The sequence below is a fragment of the Pelobates fuscus genome, chromosome 3 (genome assembly GCF_036172605.1).
Source record: "Pelobates fuscus isolate aPelFus1 chromosome 3, aPelFus1.pri, whole genome shotgun sequence".
Taxonomy (NCBI): domain Eukaryota; kingdom Metazoa; phylum Chordata; class Amphibia; order Anura; family Pelobatidae; genus Pelobates; species Pelobates fuscus.
This window is the reverse complement of record NC_086319.1, coordinates 26295780-26322681: the sequence shown is the minus strand read 5'-3', so window position 1 is coordinate 26322681 and position 26902 is coordinate 26295780. Positions and strand designations below refer to the sequence as shown.

Here is a 26902-nt window from a genome sequence, read left to right as displayed (position 1 = left end):
GTTTTGGTGCCACAGGCAGAGCTCCAGATGCCGAATCAAACGAACACGTTCGGCCATCACACTAGTTATTTTGCAGTGGAGATACAGAATTTGAACATCCAGTCATTTTAGCCAACACCAAATGACTTTGACCAAAGTCTGTTGTATAAATAATGGAATCTTGGTATAAGTAACAGAAAATAAAGGGAGAACAGCTGTACAACACAGCATATCACATAGGAGAAAATGCTCAGTCATCATGATATGTTATTTTTTTCCCAGTTAAAGTTTTATAAAATTTTTACATTAGCACAATACAGATAACAAGAACAGAATCTGATGAGAATATTGAATAATTTCAAAAGAAGAACAGCAAAGCAGTGTGAAAAGAAGTAAAAAATCCAAGCATTACAATGAAAGTATTTTGCATTTTTGTCAAAGGACATGGGGAGAAGAGGAAAGATCACATCAGATTTCCATACATATCTGCAGGAGGGAGAAAGGGAGCAGAGTTCGGTATTAAAATTAAACCTTTTTTGGCTTAGTAGAGTAGGTCTTAATACAGTGGCCATCTGGACCAGACGTGGAGTCCTAAGATATTATTCCAATCCCTGAATTTACCTAGTTTCCTAATGTTAATGAGAGAGGATCATGAATTTCTTGAGGCTACATGAACTTCTCTTACTTAGGCATTTATTTAATATTATTGGATAAGCTTTTTAAACAATCTAATATTTAAGGATAATATTTTAAATTATTTTATCGAAATATTAATATATAAAAAAATGCATCATATACAAAAAAGCAAATATATCAGAAATATAAAATTATTTAATATACATTTACATAATATATCATTTTAATAGTTTATCCAAAAAATATAAAATTATTTTAAAAGCTTGTTTACAAATACTAAATTGAGGCCTTAATTGTATCTGTACAGTTGCATATATTTGCAGAATAATGTGTGAATATAATGTTGGTGTTATTAATATTATTATTATTATTATTATTATTATGTTGTTTTTTTTAATTTATTTTTTAATTAAGTAGAAAGCCCTTATACAACGGGGTAATTGTATACATTCGTATAGACACAATATTGTATGATGCAAAAACAGAACATTTATCAGGAACATCACTTAGAAGTAGCAAATTAAAATAGTTAGTGATTCATGTAATGTGACAAATTTCTAACAGTTACACGGCCTTTTCACAGAACGCTGCATTTAAAATCATCTGAGAACACATTTTAATGTACAAAAGCTCTGCCAAGATCATCTAATTCCTCATTGGAATGAACTGACATTTGCGAAATCCCGAATGTTGATAAACGATGCTTCCATGCATTGTTAATATTGAGTTACATTAAAAGTAAACTATATAATATAATGTCAAAGGAGCAAATAAAATTAACATTACAATTTAATTCTATATTATTTCAAAAGGAGGTTCTTGACATTTTCACCTAATATCTTTTATTATTAATATCATTAATTAATCATGAGAATATAGGTGAGTAGGAAACAAAGGGTAAAAAAATTATATATTTATGTTGTAATAATTATATCGTCATTAGCGCGTTAAAAAAATAACTGTGGTGTTGCAGGTATTTATATATTTTCTTTGGATTTCAAAACTCTCTAGCAGATCTTTTTGATAAATTATCTATTTTATTTGCACTCAAGAGACAAGATCATTGTTGTTTTGTGTTCAGTTCGAGGGTCCACCATCAGATAGGCAAAGGTTTTGATGTAAAGCCATGATTTAATACTTTAAATTATTTTGTATTTTTGGATAAACTTTTAAAATTATTTGTTCAACATATTAAAATATTAAAAATATATTATGTATAAAAAAATATATCAATAGATAAAAAATATATAAAAATATAAACATATTCTTCAAAATATTAAATTTTTTTAAGTGTTTCTAAAAAAATATTAAATTGTTTGCAAAGCTTATCCAAAAATATTAAATCAAGGCCAGAGTTACAGATTGGAGCGAGCATATATTAAACTTTGACCAGACCTTTCCTCGCCTTTTGCCTTGGAGTTTCCTTTGTCTGCTACCAGCACACTCCGGGTTTATATACCACTGTTTATGTGTCGGGTGTTCAGAATTAATAATTGTCTCAACAAAAGAAATCCATATTTGTTTTAAATCAAACAAAATATACAACTTTTAAAAAAGGGTTTGCCGCTAAAATGTATGATTTGAACCCAGAATAAGTATACTGCTTTACAATGCTATCAGAACAAACCTCATGATCTTTCCTTTTCTTAGATAAACCAGTGATTCCTGATAGTGAAGTTGAGGATTTTTTTATCTCCCTTTATATTGATTTTGTTCACATGTTCTTAATCATGCATTCATAATAAATATTGTTTACACCATAAAGCAATAAGATGCAAATGAGGTTCCAAGACAGGTGTTTCTGTTAAACTAATAACAATGTTTAAGAATGCAATCGGGGCAATTATAGCATTTTTAATATTAGAAGTCACAGTTACTTGAAGACAGGGGGCTCAGCTTACAGTGGGATGTTATAGGTACCCCAAAACAATACAGCACTCAAATTGCTTTGAGGGATATTGACGTCAAAGACAAATGTGAGTTTCAACATCTCTATTGATGAGGAAGTAACGTTATCATATCCTACCAACTATGAAAACTGATTGTGTTTTTTTTTTTTTAATTATTATTATTTGAAATAATAGCATTCCATTAAACGTGTAATTAACAGCGCCCTGAATTCATACATGACTCATTGCAGTCGTTAACTTTCATAACTGGCAACTGTGGAGAACTGACAAGGATATTAGGAAATTTTGATCAAAATAGCCAAGAACAAAATATAGAACATTTGGAGAATGTTTCCCATTTAGCTAATTTGGCAAGGTTACATTTGCTTTGTCTTCATTTTTCGGTGAAGAAAAATGAATGTGAATGAGCTGTGTTATGCTTCTTAGGTCATTTCAGGCAATGAATCTACTATGTAACTAAATACAGATAATATTGATGCATTCTGTCTCTCCAAATACTCGTACAGGTTCTGTATCACCCAGGTCATTGAGACATTAGTACTAATCCACCACTTCACTGAACTGTATATTGTCTGAATTGATCAGGAAATTGCTCATTTGCTAAATCGCTAATCTCAGAGTAGGAAAAATAAGTGAATTGGGGAATCTGTCCATATCAACTATTTTGAACTATTATTTGGTCTTCCCCCAGTGAATTTATGACAAGTGTGGGTTTAGTGAATAATCTTGTATAATATTAAAGCATAGCCTCCAATACTTGTATAAAATTCTACAAAGCCTATTTTACCAGAGCAGGGATGACAAAAATGTAGATCCCAAGACGAAAGATTCCATGATCATTAACAAGTCTTTCGAAGGCCAAAGCATCATGGCAGTTGTCATTTTACAACATTCAGGGATCTAACTTGTAGTCACCCCTGCACCCGAAACGTAGTAAGATAACTATGGAAACTAACACACCCAAAATAGCTGGACTGGAAAATTAGCAGAGTTAGATAGCTTTTCCAGTTTCACTTAAAATTTACAAATCCCTTGGGAATTCTCTACAATTGCAAGTCGAGTGAATAAACACCCAGGTAAAAGTGTGTTTAAAGAAAATATTGCTACTGATTCAGCAACATCATTCCTGATTGTATCATAAATAATACAACCTGATTCTGAATTTGTTTAAACAGATAGAAGAAGTACTTACTTTTGTTTGAATGACTAGAGGAACAGGCAGCAAACACAGCGGGGTTAAAACAATCAATATCAGCCTTCGGTACATCCATAGGTACATCCACAAGTTACTAAGAATCCGCATTGTAACGAAGAGCGGACTCTGTTTACCTGTAAGAAAGGAAAAAAAAAGTGGATGAGACTTAAATAGTCAAACCTGATTAATGTTTCTCTAAGTAATCACTTATAACCACCATCACTCTATTTTTTCTTTATTTTTTTCTTTAAGAAAGCCTGGTTAAAGATAACATTTTATTGTTTTACTGGCTTCAGTATTGATCAACTGAGAAGTTTCAAATAATACATGACCGTGAATTCTTGGCTTGGCATTCGTTAACTAGATGTTATATTGTCAATTCTTTTTTAACCCACTGTACGTCTCCTTGCAGAATCATTAAACTTTGTCCCATGCTACTGGTTGCTGTCAGACTTTGACTCTTCCTTACTGTGCAAAGTCTGATTTGTGCTTGCAGTGCAAAATGACAACACTTCCTGTCAGCCGTATCATATCTCTTTCTTTTTTTCTTTCTTTTCTTTTCTTTCCTTTTCTTTTCTTTTCTTTTTTTCTTCTTAAATTAGTTTTATTTGGATTGTACTAAATGGGGTACATTTTAAGGGGTTTAAATCCATAGATATTGACATATGCTGAGCATGGGTGCATGAAACAAACAATATAATCAAGCACTTGTAAATCGAAAAAGTAACTCAGTAGAAATAAAATATGTAGACACAAATGAATGTAGCAAGCAGGGTCAGTCTATTAGTCTACTTTGACTGGACTCAATTGTGTGACTGTGTTCAGGGATGTGTGCCAGGCTTTGTGCCTCTGAGTCTGGTTTATCACCTTTGTACAGTGCTTCCAGATGCAGTGGATGGTGCTGGCACTCCAGCTGATATGCGATTTGTGGTCTTCCCAGTCGATGCTGACGCTTCCTCTTGTGGGATGGCTGGTAGGCCCAGTCTCTGTAAGAAGAGTTCTGGGTCCTCAGCTGAAGTGAGAGTAAGAAACCCATCTCCAAGCACAGCTTGAAGGTATCCCTCCACTCCCCAGTGGTATTTCAGAGAGTAGTCCTGCAGCCTACTCACCACTGGATCCAGTATCCTCTCCTCTGCTAGGACCATAAAGGGATGTCTTCATAAATTGCCAGAGTGGTACCCTCAAATCATATGGTTCCAAAAACTCTAGATCGGTTCATTATCGCGGCTCTCAGCGATATATCTACGGTGGTTGCGATCGTGTCTCTTGGGGCTTCACTGGGTGCTGCAGGGGATTTTCATTCTCGGAATGCGGAGGTTATTTGTGGGGGGATCTGTACACCCCTTAACTGAGGTGAGTCCATCAATTGGGCTCTTGGCTTCTCGGATTCGATTTTCTCTGGTAGCCTGGTATCGAAGACTTGTATACTGCACCAGGTCCTGGAGAGGTAGAAGGCTCCTCTCCCTCCTTAGAGTCTTCTGAAGCTTGCGGGTCGCTGTGGGCCTCAGGCGCCATCTTGGTGTGTTACCGTGGAGTAGGCCTCTTGAAGGAGAGTCTTATGTCTTGCAATTTGGGCACTTCAGGGCAATGATTCTTCCTGTTTTTGCACCCCATCATGTTTCCTGGGGGGTGTAGGGGATGCCTTGCTTGGTTGACTCATAGGTGTGCAGTTTTTGTCACTGTTTCATGGGCCTCAACAGAGTCCCATGGAAAGACGTCTCGTCTTCTCTCGCTCTTTCGTTATTCTCCCAATGCATTTCTGAACTTCCCGTAAACTGTATCATGCCCGCGATAATAGTAGGCATGCCAATTGTTCTCATGAGTCCCAACTAATCAACTACATCCAACACAAAATTTTATTTTTTTGAGATTTTTTTAATTTTTCCTCAAATCCAGCAGGGGAATGTTCACAAGGCTGGATGTAACAGTTTTTTGTATTTTTTTAACTTAATATTTCTGCAGTTCTGGCTCGGTGGGAATTATCGTAGGAGGTAATAGTTGGTAATGTTCATGTTTCACAAACAAAATATAGAAAACTGCTGAATTTTCTATGTTTCCTACACCAGACGTAATTTAGATGTATTTTTTTGAGAACTCTAAATGGATGTGAAACGTGTTTTATTTTTTCTCTCTTTTTATTTTGTTAATCCCTGCTGCTAATAGATTTTAGGCTATGGCCCAACAGACAGATATACATTTAATAACAACTCCGTTAAACAAGGTTACAATTGCCAAAATAAAAGAATAAAAGAAAATAGAATCCCATAATTTGAGTGCTGATAAAATGAAACAAGGTACACTTGAGTTTAATAAACCATTAAACGCTACAATAGTAGAGTATGTATAATAGTTTTTTTTTGCTTGTGCTCAATAGTGTCACATCTAACATTAGGAACTTCCAACCACCAGATTTAAATGTAGATTTTTTTTTCTTACTATTTACAAAAGACGAGACATGGGCAGTCAAGCATGCATGTGAAACTATGCATAATCTAGTTGTATTACATTTATATTAAAATAATATTAACAATTTATTAATAATTGATTTTTTTCCTGCTGATGAGGCTGGTAATGTCTTCATGAATTATTTGTTTCACTAGGTTCTAACCAACGTGAGGTTTGTCTCCAGTTTGTTGGGTGTAGGCAGTCAGGTGACTTTAACATCTTCCAACCCTTTCTCTCACTGGTGGTCCGAAGCAAATCATGTGTTAATTTCTGAGTCAATCATGAATTAAGCTTGTCATACATCTGGCTCATTAGTTGAGTGCTGTACCATGAGGTAGCATAGATACCTCAGGTGCACACATGAAGGTGTATACAGAGCATGTGTATTATTATGCCATATAGATCCAGGTTGGTCATGAGAGGTCTTCTGTGTGAGAATGTCCACCTATGACTTATAGAGTGACATAGCACATGAAACAAAATCATTAAAAAGGTAGCTACTCAGCACTAGCCACTGAGGCCTTTTGGAAAGATTATTGGAAAGTTATTTACGAAGATGGTAGTAAGGTTTTTACATGTAATGTAAGCAAAGACAGACTTTTTAAATACGCATGCATGGTTTAGTACAGTGATGTAGAGGTTTGTCTTGTAGGACTAAATGTCACTCCATGTGATAATCTCGTAGGATTAAGTGTCATGTTCTGAGATCAGTTTCTTGGAATCTTTATCCAGCTAATCACTGTCTTACGCAAGAAAACTTGGCTGATCATATCAAAAGGGATTGCCATTATTGCACCAAAATATAGATTGTTTTGGCTCACTGACCTTAGTCAAATAATATTGGAATTTAGTGGAACTATAAGTGGCAATGTCCCTGGCAAGTACGTGTTGTATTAAGCCACATACATTCTTCTTTGTACATTATGTTTTTTGTTTAAAACATAAATCAATACAGCAGGAGAGAAATCTCCTGGACAGGTAACACACAGAACACCTGTGCAGACAGACAAACAGTAATAGTGATGGATACAAGTCTGGAAATTGCAGGTCATTTTCCTTGTTTAAAAAATTGAAAACATTCCCTATTCATAATCAATTAAATACACAACATATCTGTCAACCAGTGTATTAAAAGTGACGCAGTTATGAAAAACAACAAAGCAAGGTTTACCCCATCCTGTTATTGGAGTGTTAATCCAATACTCAAGAAATTAGAGCTCCAACATCCTCGTATGTTGTTCATGGGGTGCAAAATTATAAATGCTTTAAAAAACAAAACAAAACAGAAACAGATAATCTGTTGCACTCTAATAACAACAAATTCTCAGGGGAAAAAAAACCCCACAAAAACTAGATTTTTTTTTATTAATGAAAAATAATAATACAAAAATCAAGATAAAAAAACGTGAATTTGTTCTTCTTGGAAGCAAGAGATTAATAGTTTATTGTTTGTGTCAGGATCCTATCCTGACAATTCAAAATATGTTTCATTTCTTCTGTTTCATTCTTATTTACAGTTCAAGTTTTCACCACTAGTGGCCTCCCTAGCCACTAGTCACCTCAGCCTCTCTCACCTGCATGGCATGTTTTATATCTGCTATAAAAGGCCACACTTGACACAACCAAGATGCCTTTACATTGAGAGAAGTTGTGTTCTGAACCTGACATGTCTTCCTAAAGAAAACCTTCAACCATCCTGATTTATTCCAACCCAATCTCCAATACGCACCTGCTTTCTTTCTTTACTGGACTTTGCTTTCATATTGATTTCCACCCAACCTGCCAGAATATTACAGACATTCTTATTATTTGCAAGTATCTCAAAGATCCTGAAACTGCAGTTCTGATTTCAAACCAAAGAGGCTGATCACCTCAATTGCTGCTTTAACCTGTTTTACTTTATCCTCTATGTTCCTGTTTAGTTTGATCTAATTGTGTCGCCTGTAAACCTGTTTTGGGGCATAGTGCCTAAATGTCTATTTTCATACTCACCTGTAATTCTGTTTCTAGGTTCTGCTTTCTCCCTTTGTCTTTATTATACCTTAACCCTCTTACTCCTGTTATTCTTATTGTTACCTTTATCTAACCATGTCTAATAACTCAAATAAACAACCTGAAGTCAACCCTGACATAAGTCTCTTGTCTGGCCTGATCAGAACCATGACAGTTTGCATTTTTTGTGTGCATGGAAATCATTTGTTTTCATAATAGGAAAAAATGTAAATGTGTCTAAAATGGAAAAAAAACATCTGTATGTGCAGGTTACAAATATATTCCTGAAATATTTTATTAACACGTCGTCTCTGTTTTCAATATAGGAATGTGAGGCATTCGCAGGCACGTACTCATACATAGTTCAAACAGAAACAAACATTTTGATGACATATAAAAAGTTATTTGGCCCAACTACGATAGCAATTACATAACTAAATGCAACGTTTTTTCCTTGGCTCTATCACTGCTCATCATACACTATTTTGTTTAGTCATATCACAGCTCAAAGGAAACATTTGATAAGAAGCTGTGGATAATAATGTACATAATCACAATTAATAGAGCCGAACCAGTAAATGACAAGGCTGTCATCTTTCATTTCGTAACAACATTGCTGGATAAAATATTGTTATTTGTTTCATCACCGAGAGACCATCCAGAGCATGGGTCCTCAAACTCCGGCCCCCGTAGATGTTGCTGAACTACAACTCACATGATTCTCTGGCTATCTATGTAATTCAAAGAATCATGGGAGTTGTAGTTAAGCAACATCTGGGGGGCCGGAGTTTGAGGACCCATGATCCAGAGAAATCAGGAAGCAAAGAATACCATGCTTAAACTGACCAACTGGAGAAAGCATCCACTAAAAGAACTTTGATTCTCTGGACTTCCAGTTGAACATTTCCTACTTATACTGGCAAATCTGTTATGCAACTAAAATCTTTTAGTAAAAACAAATGATAACAAAAGCCCAATGACATCCTCAATTAAAATGTATTTTCTCTTTTTTTTATATTGTATTTCAAGTATGTGTATAGCACCAAGCTATAATTATGTGGAAATGCACTCACATGGTTATGAGCTATGTTCTAGCTCCGAGGTATCAGTGTAATGTGATATAATCACCATTCCTGGATATTGGTGTTCCAGAAGTCATCAGTAGAGATGTCGCGAACATAAAATTTTCGGTTCGTGAACGGCGAACGCAAACTTCCGCAAATGTTCGCAAACGGGCGAACCGGGCGAACCGCCATAGACTTCAATGGGCAGGCAAATTTTAAAACCCACAGGGACTCTTTCTGGCCACAATGGTGATGGAAAAGTTGTTTCAAGGGGACTAACACCTGGACTGTGGCATGCCGGAGGGGGATCCATGGCAAAACTCCCATGGAAAATTACATAGTTGATGCAGAGTCTGGTTTTAATCCATAAAGGGCATACATCACCTAACATTCCTAAATTGTTTGGAATAACCTGCTTTAAAACATCAGGTATGATGTTGTATCGATCAGGTAGTGTAAGGGTTACGCCCACTTCACAGTGACAGACCAAACTCCCCGTTTAACGCACCACAAACAACCGCAAACAGTCCATTTGCACAACCGCAAACTCCCCATTTGCACAAGGTTGGATACCAAGCTAGCCATGTCCCGTTCCTTGTCCTCACTGATGTCATTGAAGGTCTCTTCCCCAACCCAGCCACGTACAACACCAAGGGTCCCCGAAAGGTGACAACAAGACCCCTGGGACGCCTGCTGTGTTTGGTCTTCCACCTCCTCAAAGCCACCCTCCTCCTCTGACTCCTCTTCTTCAGACTCCTCTCTCTGCGTTGCCTCTCTCTGCATTATTATAAGGTGTGTTAAGTAGTACTATTCCTATCAGTTTAATCCCTGTTATGCCCCTATCAGGGGACGTGTATATAAGGAATCGATTTTAGGAAGCGGGAGATGGAAAAACATGCTTGGTCGGTCCTCCTATTTAAAATTTGGGGCACTGCGCGTGCAATCTAATGTGCCACCAGATAGGAGTGGTGTGTTAAGTAGTACTATTCCTATCAGTTTAATCCCTGTTACATCCCCTATCAGGGGACGTGTATATAAGGCATCGATTTTAGGAAGCGGGAGATGGAAAAACATGCCTGGTCGGTCTTCCTACTTCGAATTTGGGGCACTGCACGTGCTATCTAATGTGCCACCAGATAGGAGTGGTGTGTTTGGTAGTACTATTCGTATCGTAGTATTGGTAGTACTAATCGCTGTTGCGTCCCCTATCAGTCAAGGAAACTGACTGCTATTATTTTACAGTCCAAAAAGTTTTTTTTTGTTAAATGCAAGCTATTGTGACACCAGATATGAGTGGTGGCACTGGGCAAGTGGGCACAGTATACGCTGCGAGCCTGACACACACGCTGGCAGACAACTAACTGCTATTCAATGTATTACAGTCAATTTTTTTTTTTTTTTTTAAATGTACACTACTGTTACACCAGATATGAGTTGCACTGGTGTGACAATGTGCCCTGGCAGGCCCCGAAACGCACACTAGTGAAGGAAACTGACTGCTATTATATTACAGTCCAAAAAGTTTTTTTTGTTTTTTTTTAAATGCAAGCTATTGTGACACCAGTGAGTGAGTGGTGGCACTGGGCAGGCCCTGAAACGCACACTAGTGAAGGAAACTGACTGCTATTATATTACAGTCAAAAAAGTTTAGTTTTTTTTAAATGCAAGCTATTGGGACACCAGTGAGTGAGTGGTGGCACTGGGCAGGCCCTAAAACGCACACTAGTGAAGGAAACAGACTGCTATTATATTACAGTTAAGAAAGCTTTGTTTTTGTTAAATGCAAGCTATTGGGACACCAGTGAGTGAGTAGTGGCACTGGGCAAGTGGGCACAGTATACGATGTGAGCCTGATACACACGCTGGCAGACAACTAACTGCTATTCAATCTATTACAGTCAAAATTGTATTTTTTTTTTTAAATGTACACTACTGTTACACCAGATATGAGTTGCACTGGTGTGACACTGTGCCCTGGCAGGCCCTGAAGCGCACACTCGTGAAGGAAACTGACTGCTATTATATTACAGTCCAAAAAGTTTTTTGTTTTTTTTTTAATGCAAGCTATTGTGACACCAGTGAGTGAGTGGTGGCACTGGGCAGGCCCTGAAATGCACACTAGTGAAGGAAACTGATTGCTATTATATTACAGTCAAAAAAGTTTAGTTTTTTTAAATGCAAGCTATTGGGACACCAGTGAGTGAGTGGTGGCACTGGGCAGGCCCTGAAACGCACACTAGTGAAGGAAACTGACTGCTATTATATTACAGTCAAAAAAGTTTAGTTTTTGTTAAATGCAAGCTATTGGGACACCAGTGAGTGAGTGGTGGCACTGGGCAAGTGGGCACAGTATACGATGTGAGCCTGACACACACGCTGGCAGACAACTAACTGCTATTCAATCTATTACAGTCAAAATTTATTTATTTTTTTTAAATGTACACTACTGTTACACCAGATATGAGTTGCACTGGTGTGACACTGTGCCCTGGCAGGCCCTGAAACGCACACTAGTGAAGGAAACTGACTGCTATTATATTACAGTCCAAAAAGTTTAGTTTTTGTTAAATGCAAGCTATTGTGACACCAGATATGAGTGGTGGCACTGGGCAAGTGGGCACAGTATACGCTGTGAGCCTGACACACACGCTGGCAGACAACTAACTGCTATTCAATCTATTACAGTCAAAATTGTATTCTTTTTTAAAAATGTACACTACTGTTACACCAGATATGAGTTGCACTGGTGTGACACTGTGCCCTGGCAGACCCTGAAACGCACACTAGTGAAGGAAACTGACTGCTATTATATTACAGTCCAAAAAGTTTTTTTTTTTTTTAAATGCAAGCTATTGTGACACCAGTGAGTGAGTGGTGGCACTGGGCAGGCCCTGAAACGCACACTAGTGAAGGAAACTGACTTCTATTATATTACAGTCAAAAAAGTTTATTTTTTTTTAAATGCAAGCTATTGGGACACCAGTGAGTGAGTGGTGGCACTGGGCAGGCCCTAAAACGCACACTAGTGAAGGAAACTGACTGCTATTATATTACAGTCAAAAAAGTTTAGTTTTTTTTTAAATTCAAGCTATTGGGACACCAGTGAGTGAGTGGTGGCACTGGGCAGGCCCTAAAACGCACACTAGTGAAGGAAACTGACTGCTATTATATTACAGTCCAAAAAGTTTTTTTGTTAAATGCAAGCTATTGTGACACCAGATATGAGTGGTGGCAATGGGCAAGTGGGCACAGTATACGCTGCGAGCCTGACACACACGCTGGCAGACAACTAACTGCTTTTCAATCTATTACAGTCAAAATTTTATTCTTTTTTAAAAATGTACACTACTGTTACACCAGATATGAGTTGCACTGGTGTGACACTGTGCCCTGGCAGACCCTGAAATGCACACTAGTGAAGGAAACTGACTGCTATTATATTACAGTCCAAAAAGTTTTTTTTGTTTTTTTTTAAATGCAAGCTATTGTGACACTAGTGAGTGAGTGGTGGCACTGGGCAGGCCCTGAAACACACACTAGTGAAGGAAACTGACTGCTTTTATATTACAGTCAAAAAAGTTTAGTTTTTGTTAAATGCAAACTATTGGGACACCAGTGAGTGAGTGGTGGCACTGGGCAAGTGGGCACAGTATACGATGTGAGCCTGACACACACGCTGGCAGACAACTAACTGCTATTCAATCTATTACAGTCAAAATAGTATTTTTTTTTTAAAATGTACACTACTGTTACACCAGATATGAGTTGCACTGGTGTGACACTGTGCCCTGGCAGACCCTGAAACGCACACTAGTGAAGGAAACTGACTGCTATTATATTACAGTCCAAAAAGTTTAGTTTTTTTTAAATGCAAGCTATTGGGACACCAGTGAGTGAGTGGTGGCACTGGGCAGGCCCTAAAACGCACACTAGTGAAGGAAACTGACTGCTATTATATTACAGTCAAAAAAGTTTAGTTTTTTTTAAATGCAAGCTATTGGGACACCAGTGAGTGAGTGGTGGCACTGGGCAGGCCCTAAAACGCACACTAGTGAAGGAAACTGACTGCTATTATATTACAGTCAAAAAAGTTTAGTTTTTTTTAAATGCAAGCTATTGTGACACTAGTGAGTGAGTGGTGGCACTGGGCAGGCCCTGAAACACACACTAGTGAAGGAAACTGACTGCTTTTATATTACAGTCAAAAAAGTTTAGTTTTTGTTAAATGCAAACTATTGGGACACCAGTGAGTGAGTGGTGGCACTGGGCAAGTGGGCACAGTATACGATGTGAGCCTGACACACACGCTGGCAGACAACTAACTGCTATTCAATCTATTACAGTCAAAATAGTATTTTTTTTTTTTAAATGTACACTACTGTTACACCAGATATGAGTTGCACTGGTGTGACACTGTGCCCTGGCAGACCCTGAAACGCACACTAGTGAAGGAAACTGACTGCTATTATATTACAGTCCAAAAAGTTTAGTTTTTTTTAAATGCAAGCTATTGTGACACCAGTGAGTGAGTGGTGGCACTGGGCAGGCCCTGAAACGCACACTAGTGAAGGAAACTGACTTCTATTATATTACAGTCAAAAAAGTTTAGTTTTTTTTAAATGCAAGCTATTGGGACACCAGTGAGTGAGTGGTGGCACTGGGCAGGCCCTAAAACGCACACTAGTGAAGGAAACTGACTGCTATTATATTACAGTCAAAAAAGTTTAGTTTTTTTTAAATTCAAGCTATTGGGACACCAGTGAGTGAGTGGTGGCACTGGGCAGGCCCTAAAACGCACACTAGTGAAGGAAACTGACTGCTATTATATTACAGTCCAAAAAGTTTTTTTGTTAAATGCAAGCTATTGTGACACCAGATATGAGTGGTGGCAATGGGCAAGTGGGCACAGTATACGCTGCGAGCCTGACACACACGCTGGCAGACAACTAACTGCTTTTCAATCTATTACAGTCAAAATTTTATTCTTTTTTAAAAATGTACACTACTGTTACACCAGATATGAGTTGCACTGGTGTGACACTGTGCCCTGGCAGACCCTGAAATGCACACTAGTGAAGGAAACTGACTGCTATTATATTACAGTCCAAAAAGTTTTTTTTGTTTTTTTTTAAATGCAAGCTATTGTGACACTAGTGAGTGAGTGGTGGCACTGGGCAGGCCCTGAAACACACACTAGTGAAGGAAACTGACTGCTTTTATATTACAGTCAAAAAAGTTTAGTTTTTGTTAAATGCAAACTATTGGGACACCAGTGAGTGAGTGGTGGCACTGGGCAAGTGGGCACAGTATACGATGTGAGCCTGACACACACGCTGGCAGACAACTAACTGCTATTCAATCTATTACAGTCAAAATAGTTTTTGTTTTTTTAAAATGTACACTACTGTTACACCAGATATGAGTTGCACTGGTGTGACACTGTGCCCTGGCAGACCCTGAAACGCACACTAGTGAAGGAAACTGACTGCTATTATATTACAGTCCAAAAAGTTTTTTTTGTTTTTTTTTAAATGCAAGCTATTGTGACACCAGTGAGTGAGTGGTGGCACTGGGCAGGCCCTGAAACGCACACTAGTGAAGGAAACTGACTGCTATTATACTACATTAAAAAAAGTATTTTTTTGTTTAAATGCAAGCTATTGTGACACCAGTGAGTGAGTGGTGGCACTGGACAAGTGGGCACAGTATATGCTGTGAGCCTGACACACAGGCTGGCTGGCAGGCAGGCAACTGCAATTACATTACACAGAATAAAAACCAGCAGACTGATGTTCTAGCCCTAAAAAGGGCTTTTTGGGAGTGCTGTCCTTACAGCAGAGATCAGATGAGTCCTTCAGGACTGTAGTGGACACTGAATACACTAGCCTAGCTATCAATTTCCCTATCAAATCAGCAGCAGCTACACTGTCCCTACTCTCACTAAGAATGCAGCTTCACAATGAATGTAAAATGGATGCTGTCCAGGAGGTGGGAGGGTCTGGGAGGGAGGGTCTGCTGCTGAATGGCTGGAATGTGTCTGCTGACTGTGAGGTACAGGCCAGGGTCAAAGTTTACTCAATGATGACAAATAGGGGGCGGACCGAACAGCGCATGTGTTCGCCGTCAGTGGCAAACGCGAACAAGCGATGTTCGCCAGGAACTATTCGCCAGCGAACAGTTCGGGACATCACTAGTCCTCAGTGTAATTGTAAAATATAAAAACAAATATATAGTGCACACTGGAATATAATGCAATAATACATTGAAAAGTGTCCTACTTACACAATACAGAGCAGTATTCCTAGTATCTGTATCACAGGCGATATAATCCCTTCCAAAGAATATGAACATGAAGATTCAAGATGGCATGCAGCAACAAGAAAAAAAGATCTCAAAATTAATAATTAATAATGCTGCTTTATTAAAAATAAACAATATAAAAGTATTAGTAAAATCCAAACAATAATGTGTTTTGCCTATGAAAGGGGCTTTGTATCAGACACATATGAACTAATAAATACTACACTGTTGTTCGTTTTTTGGGTTATTTCATACGTTACACAAATATACCTTCAAGCTAACTTTGCAGACACATTTGACTTCTGGGAAAGGATTTCCGGGTGGGTTGTTTTCTGCTACCTATTGTATTCTAACCAGTTTGAAGATAAAGGGACGCTATAGGCATTAAAACAATTTTAGCTTAGTGATGAATTGGATGTACAATCCACTGCTCAATTCTCTGCCATTTAGTTTCAACAGTTTCATTGCGGGTTTTTCATTTTTCAAATGATTTCATATTTTTGCAGAAACTTTGAAATTATTAAATATACAGATGAAGCAAAAGACAAAGGGCCTGACAATATGTGAATCCAAGAAGCAACATATTTGGGAGTTATATAAGCGATACGGGTTTTTAGGACTTCTGTGGAAGTCTGTGCTTGGGTATGAAGGCCGGAGTCAAACACTTTTGCACGGACCAACAAAATCATGCACTGACCATCACAAATATTCACACCGACACTCGTAGACATTCACACAGACACACACAGAAACAAACACACATACAGGCACAATTATACAGAGACATATAAACTATCATGAAATCACCAGCAGCACCCGTAATTCAGAGCAACTAACACAATAAACATAATTGCAAATTACACTGGTCGGGGCTCTCTTTTTTGCCAAAACAAATACTAAGTGCTTGCCATGTTAGCACACAAAAACCAAGGAACAGTGTTGTTGATGTTGAATTAACATGAATTGCCCTGGATATTTATTTTAGCCTTGTTGAGAGCAGTCATGCAATATGTTATTAATGCTTATTACACAAAACATGGTGACTCATTATATTGATCTGGTTTTTTTTCTGGAATAAATGCTAAATTCAATCAGTGACTCCCAAAAAAGATCATGTTTCATCTCATAGTAGAGCTATTTACTTATTCTGGCAATCAACACTGATGGCTATGACACTATTTATCCAATATCTTAATTTAACTGGATGGTTAGGGGCAGGATTAGTAAGAATAAAGGATATTTACTATGCTGATGGAATCAGCTAGTTCTCAGATATACAATCAAGATCAGATCTTGCTGATAAATAATTATATACATTCATGAGAATATCGGACTTTCTACGTAAAGTTTTAATAGATAAGCTGCTACTTGGCGAACATAGAAATATATCTTCTAAGATTAGGAAAGCCATATATTCTGTGAACCAAGACACAAAACATAGATCTATTATAGAATGGGAAAAAGATATGGGGAAAACGTTTTCTTTCCAGACTTGGACAAATTCCTTCGAAGTGTTTAAAAAGATCTATTCATTGTGTAAATATACAGGAGACTCTTCTTAAACTTACACATAGATGGTATATGGTTCCTATAAAGCTGTGCAAATTTCAATCAAATATGTCTAACCTGTGCTGGAGATGCAACAGGAATCCTGGCTCATTAAAACGTATTTGGTGGGATTGCGCTAAACTGAATAATCTCAAATCAAAAGTTACTAAAATCTTTATAGATTTAAAATGAAATATTCTCCTACCCTCCACAGGTGTCTCAGTTCCCTTTGTGCATTTATGCTAGTGTATTTTATGTCAGTATATTAATTTTAATGTATGTTACTATATTTATTTTGTTTTATTAGTCTTTGTTTTTTGTCTACTAGTATACACTTATAATACACGTGTAATACTTTGAATAACGATAGTCGTGCTTACTATTATTACTTGAATCTCTTGAAATTTAGGTGAATTAACTATGCACTTTATTGAGAATTCCACTTGCATTCATGTGAAAGTTCTACATGTCAATATATTTGTTTAAAATCAAATAAAAATTTAATATGGAAAAAAAAGCTATTTACTTATTACATTCATATAAACTTACTTCCCAAGTGTCCCTATTTAGGAGGGACAGTCCCTATTTTGTGCCCAAATTCCTCTGTCCCTCTTTTTTATCCTTTTTTTAGTTTCTTACAGCTATTTTAAAAATTATTGGAGGTATTTTTTTTCCAGGGATCCCATAGTTTGTAAATGTAAATGCCTGACCTTTAATGTCAGTTTATCCATTACAGCGTTGACTTTGATTTTTGTAATAACATTGTGCAATGTCGGGGGCAGGAAGTTCTGATTTAAGCCATCTGGCTGCAAGGACCCAATGGGCCGCTCGTGGGATTAAATTCAAATGTTTTTGATTATGTTCAGGAATTCCCTCAATCAGGCGAGACAAGAGGAAGATCTAAGGAGAGAGATCGATCAGTCTCCGTAAGACTTCTGTCACCAGTTCCCTTATGCTCTTCCAGAAGCCATGCAATTTTGGGCAATCCCACCACATATATAGGTATGTAACTTTGTGACCACAAAGTTGAGATCAAAGGTTCATTGCATTGTTAACCTATTCTATGAAGCCACACTGGGGTCACGTGCCATCTGAATAGAATATTAAGAATCTGTTCTTGAGATAAGACACAGACCAAGATTATTCCACTATCCCTCTTCGAGGGTCTCAACCAAATCTGTTTCCCATTTATCATATATCTTAGTTGTCTTTTTCAGTCTAATATCTTTCTTTTCTAGGGCATCAGCCATAAAAAAAAACAGGTGAGCACCATAATTATCGAATAGATAAATAATTCATCTTATAATTTGGCTCTCATAGATTCTGTAGAGCTTTCTTTTGTTTATTAAACAACACTGAATTGTAGTGAATTAAAACCAAATTACAATATTTATGCAAAAACTACTGATTTGAAAAGGGTCCCAAACTCAGCGATAGTAACAGCTTAGTTATTTTTGGCTGCATTTTAAAAACCCCAAACATTATTCTGTGAATAAACCTTTATGTGTCAACATTTGCGTTCCTATTTGTTCATGGTTCCTTCTCCTTAGTGCAAAGAGGAAAAAAGCCGTTAGATTTACTCATTATTACTAATGTCATCATTTCTTCACCAATGTGGGAATGTAAAGAAATAAAGTTTCCAATCCCCAAGTATGTGATTTACACATTAATAACACATTTCCCATCTCTAGAACTTACACCATTGAATAAAACATTGAAAATCGCCAATAATTTATGTTAACATTTTTTCCACCAATTACATTCACCAACATAAACTAGCAAGCTCTCACCATAAGCCAATCTAGGATGGTGTGAAAATCCAAATAGTATTTACTAAAGTGAGAATTCAAGTGAATTTAACATTTTAGGGACCACCTGATGGACCAAGTAACAGCTACCTCTCATCCTTTCGTAGAACATGGGAACCATGGCAAGAAAGCTTATAGGACCCCCTTAGTGTTTCATTTAGGTATTCTGGGCCTTCCCTTGTCTCCTCCCTGTCCCAGTTTGTTTATTGGTTTCCTACTTTATAAAATCAATTGACGATCAGCCCTGGCTGCCTAGCTTTGAAGATATACAGTATAATATGCTTGTGACAGTACAGGTCTTGTAGGCTATATTTACTCTGCGTTATGATTTATTTACACCGTCTGTATTTAACATTATATTTGACAAAGTTACTTTGTACTGCTGTATCTTGATGTGATGTCTTTTACCATGTCCACTTGGCTGATTGTTACTCCAAAATAAAGAATTAACAGAAAATATATAACTTTATGGGCATATGGGCAATCTTGAAGCAAAGGTATTCCACTTTGGCTATGTTGGCCTTAAATATGAAATTCACTTTGAATTCTTGTTCGGTTCTTACTTTAGTAAATAACTCTGTCAGATCCCATTAAGGCATGGACACACATGGGTAATGTAAAAACGTCCAGCACGCTTCTATATGTGAAAAATAAATTCTCTTTACTAGTGCCACAAACAACTTGGGTGTCTCCACAAACACACCGGGATGTCCAAACGTTGTGATTTGTGGTACTAATAAAGAGGATTGCTGTTTTACACGTGGAAGAATGAAGAATGCAGTAATGGATCAATTCTTGCATCAGGATTCATTCCTGGATGTTTTGGGGTTCGTGGGTTCATGTTTACATGCCTGAAGAAATAAAGGTATTTATTTGCATACATCAAGGAGAGCAGATGCATGTTTCCCCGTGTAAAGGTGAGTGAGTATTTCACCTTTAACAACAAATTATCAGAGCAGAGAAGCTCAGTGTGAGAATACCTTGTAAATATTATTTTTTTCACAGTGCAACTAAGTTACTTTTGATATCTTTTTAATAATGAATAATATGCTAATTTGTTACGTAAACCAGATTACCGTTTATAAATTATAGAGGGTTTTTTATCTCATTAAATGCAAAGTGAACTCAGTAAATGGCAATAATTTATGATAATAATAAGCTTAATACTAGAATTAAACTAACCTCACATGCTTTAAGTGTCTATATATAGGAGACAGAGAATTCTGCTGAAATCCCCCACGGGAATATTCTAAGTTCATGATAGATTAGCGGTATGATAAAGGTTATTAGCATATAAATTATTTTTAAATGCTTGCAGCATATTAGTAAAATATAAAAAAATAAATTAAAAAAGATGATAATGTCTAATAAAATGAACTTACAAAACTGTTTGTTCTTTATCTTGTACTTTTTACACTTGTGCTTTAAATTATATACCCAAAAGTGAAGCAACGAAAAATACCAAAAATCATAGTGTAAACTGTAATAATATTATTCAGTGTTGATTGCTTTAAATGTAACTCACACTCTGTGGAGCCATTTAACTTTGACTCAAGTAAAATGGCATTTGGTGGCTTTAAGATGTTCCACAACACCTTCAACTCAATCGCATCGCTGGTCCAATGGGAAAACCCTCAAAGAGAATATAGAGTATATTAAAAATAGTGTAGTATGCTAATTATATGTAATGGCAACACTGGTTATAAGTAATGCACTCACATGGTCAAGAGTCTCAGAAACAATAGAGAGGGCCCTGGTGCAAGAAAAAAGTTTGGGCCCCCATCTGGTGCAAAAGTGGACGAAAGATAGATATCCATCTGTCGTACAACTCCAACAATGCTATGCCACCTGGGGATCTACCATTTGCCCATCCTTGCAGGGTTGTATTTGTGAGCAGTGTTTGTGCATTTGAATGTAAGCATGTTTTTGTATAGAGTATATGTGTGCTTGTATGTGTATGGGGTGTATTTGTATGTTTTGGTGCCATTGGATCAATGATGTACTTGTGTGTAATTTTTGAGTTTTTTTTGTTAATTTTTGAGTTTTTGCCTAGTGTTGGTGTTTGATTAACCCCTTAAGGACACATGACATGTGTGACATGTCATGATTCCCTTTTATTCCAGAAGTTTGGTCCTTAAGGGGTTAAAGGGGTACTTGTATAACAATTTTGGAGTTTGAATGCAGGGGTTTGTTTGTATGTAATATTTGCATTAGATTGCAGAAGTGTGTTTGCATGTTGTGTTCGTGTTTGATTGCTTGGATGTATGTACATACACTGCCACATACAAACATACTTAAGTAGATATACATACACACACACATATAAACACACTGACACATATACACACATTCATATACGCACTGACACACACACACACACTGGCACATGCAAACACGCTGACACATAGATGCACACCGTGCGCACACACACACACACACACTCACATGCACACCCTCACACACACACACAGATGCACACTCTGACACACACACACTGTTTCCATCCTTCCATTCTATCTTTGAAGCTGGGAGGAAGTGATCTGTTATCACTTCCTCCCAGCCAGTTTTCCAACCGGCACTACATTGCTCTTAAAGGGCCCCTGTTCAGCAAAAAGCATTAACACTCATCGGGTAGCCCTAAGTGTATGGGCCCCTCCATGGGCCCCGTAAAGCGTGCGGGCCGCGGTGCTACTGGCCACTGAGCAGCACTCAGAGAAAGTGAAGTTAGATTGCTTCCTCCCAGGACTCATGGATTCCATGGGGGAGGTTAGAATGTCTATGTCTGGCAGTGTGTATCTGTATATTCATATATCTGTGTTTGTGTCTGTGAGTGTATATCTGTTTGTGTGTCTCTGTGTATCCCATGAGAGTGTTCAGTATGCATATCTGCGAAATGGGTAGCAAATTCTTGAGAGCAGGTGGATACAAACTATTGAGATATAATTAAGTGTTTCTCCCAGATTATTTTTTTTCAAAGGGTGTAACCAATTTTGTTGTTCCATTTTAAATATTATTCTACATCCAACAAGCAAATTTTATTGCAACCATATGTCAGGATTAATTCCACAGAGGTAACATTAGTTTTCAATTGTTGAATCATTTCTGTAAGTGTATCAACAGAGTCCTTCCATAGAAGAAAAATATTAACACAAAACTGTGCTATAGCAACAAAGATCTGTGTATTTATACATGATGTCAAACCTCTCAAAGTGGTCAATGGAACAATTTGCATAAGTTGGAGCCATGCCTCATCCTGTTGCCATTCTCATAAACTGAAGGTAAAATCTCTTTCAAACGTGAAATAATTACATGTCCATTGGAGGTTAGAGAAGATCCAAAAGGTACACTTCTGGTAGTTTCATATTTAAGAGAGTACACAATGCATTAATACCTGAGTTATGTTGTATGATTGTATATAGACTCTGAAGTGACAACTTGTGTGTCAGGAAGAGAATTGAGTTCACATTTATATGTAACATCGTGTGTGTCTTTTGTAAATGTTGGAATGTTTAGTATGCTTGATTTGCGGTGAAAGTCAAAAACAATAATAAATTATTCAATCAGCCCCCCCATCTTCCACAACTGCAGAAATAATCAGTCTGCCATGCAGATCGTGGGTTTGTAGGGGTTTTGAAAAATACCCCTGTCTGGCTCATTAGAGATCTCGTCAAAATATTTTGTTGCTTTTTGACCACTATTTCCCATATTGTTCTTAGGTGACTTCTTTGGTTGCCTGGACTACCACTACTCTTGCGCCACATTACATCACGTGGTGGTTCATTTAGTCACATAACAGTATACACAGCAAACGTCACATCCAGCCTTTTCTTTTTAAAATACTGGAAGATTTGAATGATTTCAATTGGTGAATGCATTTATTTAGATCAATTTTATTATTAATATATTTACATTGGTTTTGACTTTGTTTATTTCTCTATGGACCCCAAAGTGTCTAAATGTTCATTGTACGTTGGTGTGATGCTCTTTATTTGACAAATTAAAATTCACTGAAACAGTATATAGCAGGGAGAAAATGTTACATACACATGTAAGCAAAAATTCACCCTGAATACCACCATTAGGCTGGTGTAGTGATAACTGCCCATCTCTGTATCACTATTCATGTCTTCCACAGTGTTCATATATTGCTAATTTTTAATATGCAATTTGTATTGTAATCAATATTCAAGATATCAACAGCCAGATGGCATTTCATGGTGCAATTTAACTTGTAATACATAAGATTTCAGTAGTACATCATTATATTGATATATGTTAGCAAGGATAGCCTACACGTAATAAAGATCCTCGGCCTCTCATACAGCAGCCAGTTACAGATTCTAAAAGAATAATTTGCTACTGTGCAATGTTTACATGATCCTATTTGCTCTCACACACCCACATGTTAATACTCTGTCTTTTAACACGGCAAAAGATCTCTTTAAAAACCATATCCTAGTATTGTTTATCTCTGTGTCTTAAAAGGATTATTTGTGTCAGACAAATCTTAAAAGGATTTTTAGTACATCTGGCGTTATTATTCAAGGCGTATAACATTTGCTGCAGTCTATTCTTCTAAAAATATATACAGCATATGGCAATGGTAAACCTTATAAAATGGGAATTTGAATTAGCAGAGTTTACCTACAGAATGTTCCACAGTTTGGCTTGATGAGCTTTGCTGGAATTCACTGTATGCATTGTATTTAGTAGATATAGAACATACATGAATTTCCTCGCAATTCCTAATCACCATGACAGATGTATTGTGTAATAATGTAATATTATGTACGTTGCACAGAGTGAGTTTCAATTTCAATAAAACAAATTGTACTGAAATTACGCAAATTGTATTTGAATAAATATAGATATCATAATATCATGACAGCTGTTTGGAAAATATTTGGCATTTTGTGTGTAATCATTTATACTCTGGTTTCGAATCTGTAAATTCAGATATATTGGGGATAGATTGATCAAAACTTTAATTTCTAAACTGTGGTCTAAAGTTTGTGCAATGACCATGGAAACCCGTAGAACAAGCAGTCGTATTCCATTGGTGACTCTATTCCTATTCCTTTGCTGTGCCACTTTTTAGAAGAGACCACGTAGCTAAATCTACTTTGTTTGTTTGTTCTTGAATTTCCTCTTTTACCCCTAGAATTCCAGAACTATGCCATGTGCTAAAAAAGGTACATCATAGAATAAATTCAGGAAAAAACTATTTTTAAGTCTGCCCCAGGGCAATTCTGAGCGCTCACTGCCAGGATCAGTTCCTTTGCACAGTTGGGATTTTAAATGTAAGACAATGCGTTTGGAGTTGTATTCAATAAGCTATCTCACAAAATGAATTAATAGAACAGAGAGATACATAAAAGCAACAAATCATTTGAATATTTAAATAAAAATGAGAGTGGCGATTTTGAGAAATGAGTGGTTATGAAAACTTGCACTCTAAATTTTATTCAGAAAGCTGTTAAAAGTATCAATTTTATTTGTCTCCAGTATTTTTTGGGCTAGTGAAGAATCAGTGGTCCTACTGTCTCCACTCACTGTGACATCTTCAATGTTTCTGTGAGTAATCATCGTAGCACATTCAAAATATGTCTGGTTTCAAACAATTTAGTATTTTTTTAAAATCAGATAACACCCAACGCTTTTTAATATAATATAACAGAATGCGTAATCTGGGTCATTGTTGCCCAAATATGGAAGAATAAATTTGGCATTAGCAGTAATGCAACCGGAGAGTCTAAACCAGTTTGACACGGAAACAGACGGACAGTGTTTTTGCAGACTGCTAACACCATAACCACTACAAAAGGCTTCAATGTTCTTAAAATGCCCTGTTAAGTTACGCAAATTAATAAATCTCAAATATTTTAAACAGCTATTGAAATATTAGTTACCAGCATCAATAAACCTAATTGAGGATCATTGTATGTTATTTATCACCAGCCTTCAAACAAAATGACATGAAAGAATCCATACTTACTCAGAGGATCATAGAGGTCTGAAGGAATGGAGCCTCATTCATTAACACGGACGACTTATAATGCACTAGAAGTACAAGGAAACTGGCAGCAAGCAAATTTAATATGGTTAATGGGTGTGTCTGAATAGTAGTTTTTCTAAAGAGTGCCACTTACGAATTATACTGAAATTTCTTTTCCTTCCTTTAGACCAGTTAATAACGCAGGTGTCAGTAACGTTAATATAACCTTAGAGTTTAAAAATGTATTTAAATATTTACTAAAGTTGGCACTGTGAAGAATTGATAAAGGAAATTTACATTGCTACAGCCAAGTTGGAGATTTTTTTTTTTTTTTTTTTTAAATCTGGCTTTTTTGGCCAAATTTAATTATTTATGTCAATTCTCTGTAAATTAACATTTTTACTAGGTTTATTCACTTTCGTGAATTTAAAGTTCCCAATATTAGGGCCAAAACAGCTAGACTGACAGCATACCTGAGCGAATTCTCTAATTTGGATATATTGAAAATGACTAAAAATTGAAATTCACTATGAATTAATAAATTAATTAGTTAATAATCCCACACTTGTATGGCATCTCCAGTTATTATTATTATTATTATTATTATTATTATTATTACTATTGCCATTTATATAGCACCAACAGATTACGTAGCACTTTACAATAGGCCAATTACAAGAAAACTTACAGGAACAATAGGCTAAAGAGGGCCCTGCTCAAACAAGCTTTCAGTCTATAGGAGGTGTGGTGTAAAACACATTAGGACAGTTGTATGTACTGCTCAGTAACATGACAATTTAGAGTGGCTACACAGGATGTCATTTTGATACGAAGAGAATGGAAAAATGTGTTCATTTTGTGAACTGAAACATTTCGATTATATCTTCTATTACAGGTTATTGAAATTTCATGGACTCATGAAACCTTTATGGAATCAAGTCGCACTTGTAAATCACTGAAGGTCTTAATAGCATAAGTTTGTTTCCTTCTGGTTGGTTATAATACAGAGTAACTACCATTTTATTTAATGGTAGGTAGACCCATTCTTTGATAGCTCTGACTGCCTCTTCTATGTCAGGATGACAAATATGTTCTTTGGTTTCCGTGCGGATCCAGTGCGTAACCATCTACAAGATGGGTTTGCAGAGATTGATGGATTTACAGAGGTCCCCCTTAAATCTGTTCTTCTGCGAGGGTAGAAACATATTCCACTGATAGTCCGATAATGAAAGAAAACAGCATTCTTCTTGTATCTCTGCAATACACTGAGCTCACAGAAGGCTAATACTTCTATAATAGTACCATCATCTGGTGAATTTGATTCAACACATCTTGCTGTCTGTCTGTCTGTCTATCTACTGCAATTGTTAAGTAACGTTTATTGTAGGTTAGTAGCTAACAATTTGCTTTGGCTTATCATCCTGCACTTGGATTGTTTGTTTCATGATTTTGATACATTTTCGTTAATGAGAATATCAAACTTTGAACTGTTTGGCTCGATACAATAAACGTATTACAATAATTAACTATGATTCCAAGACTAGCCCGTGAATAGCTAGCTAATGTTATACTCAATTGCTTCTCAAAGAAAATAAATTCACAAATAAGTATGGTGCTGTACAGTATGTTCTATCCTGTAATCTCATCTCAGTTAACATAAGGGGCTTTAATTGTAAAACAATTTCAGTTCCATCTTAAAGGTATACACGACTTCCCCTCCCCCCCCCCTCTCCCCTCCCACAAAAAAAATATCTCTATTTAGAACAAATAACTCCTATGAAAATATGCATGCTCTAGTAATGGATTTTTACATTGGGGATATATCTAAAATAAAACACAGAGTTGCAGATCTCTCGTTTGCAGCATTTGCAAACCCTCCCCTTCTAACCCCACCCAGACTTTCTGTGGCTGTCCAATCACAGACTACCCAATGCAGCTCAATGATAAGTCTCTGCAAGGCAGGTGCTCTGGGCAATTGCTGCCTCATTAGTCTAAATCCACTGAGCTAAACAACCAGGAAGTAAAATGAT

General features: G+C 36.7%; 1 protein-coding gene across 1 annotated transcript in view; it reads right to left on the bottom strand.

Annotated features, from left to right (window-relative positions):
• SLC13A1 (solute carrier family 13 member 1) overlaps window positions 1–24880 on the bottom strand; it is a 109976-nt gene extending 85096 nt beyond the window's left edge. Inside the window, exons 1-2 of the mRNA XM_063446809.1 lie at window positions 24873–24880; window positions 3718–3854 (exon numbers count right to left, since the gene is read on the bottom strand). Of these exons, the coding sequence (XP_063302879.1) occupies window positions 3718–3828 (111 nt within the window). The 5' untranslated portion in view covers window positions 3829–3854; window positions 24873–24880. The remainder of the gene's footprint in view (window positions 1–3717; window positions 3855–24872) is intronic.
• Window positions 24881–26902: the final 2022 nt, after the last annotated feature.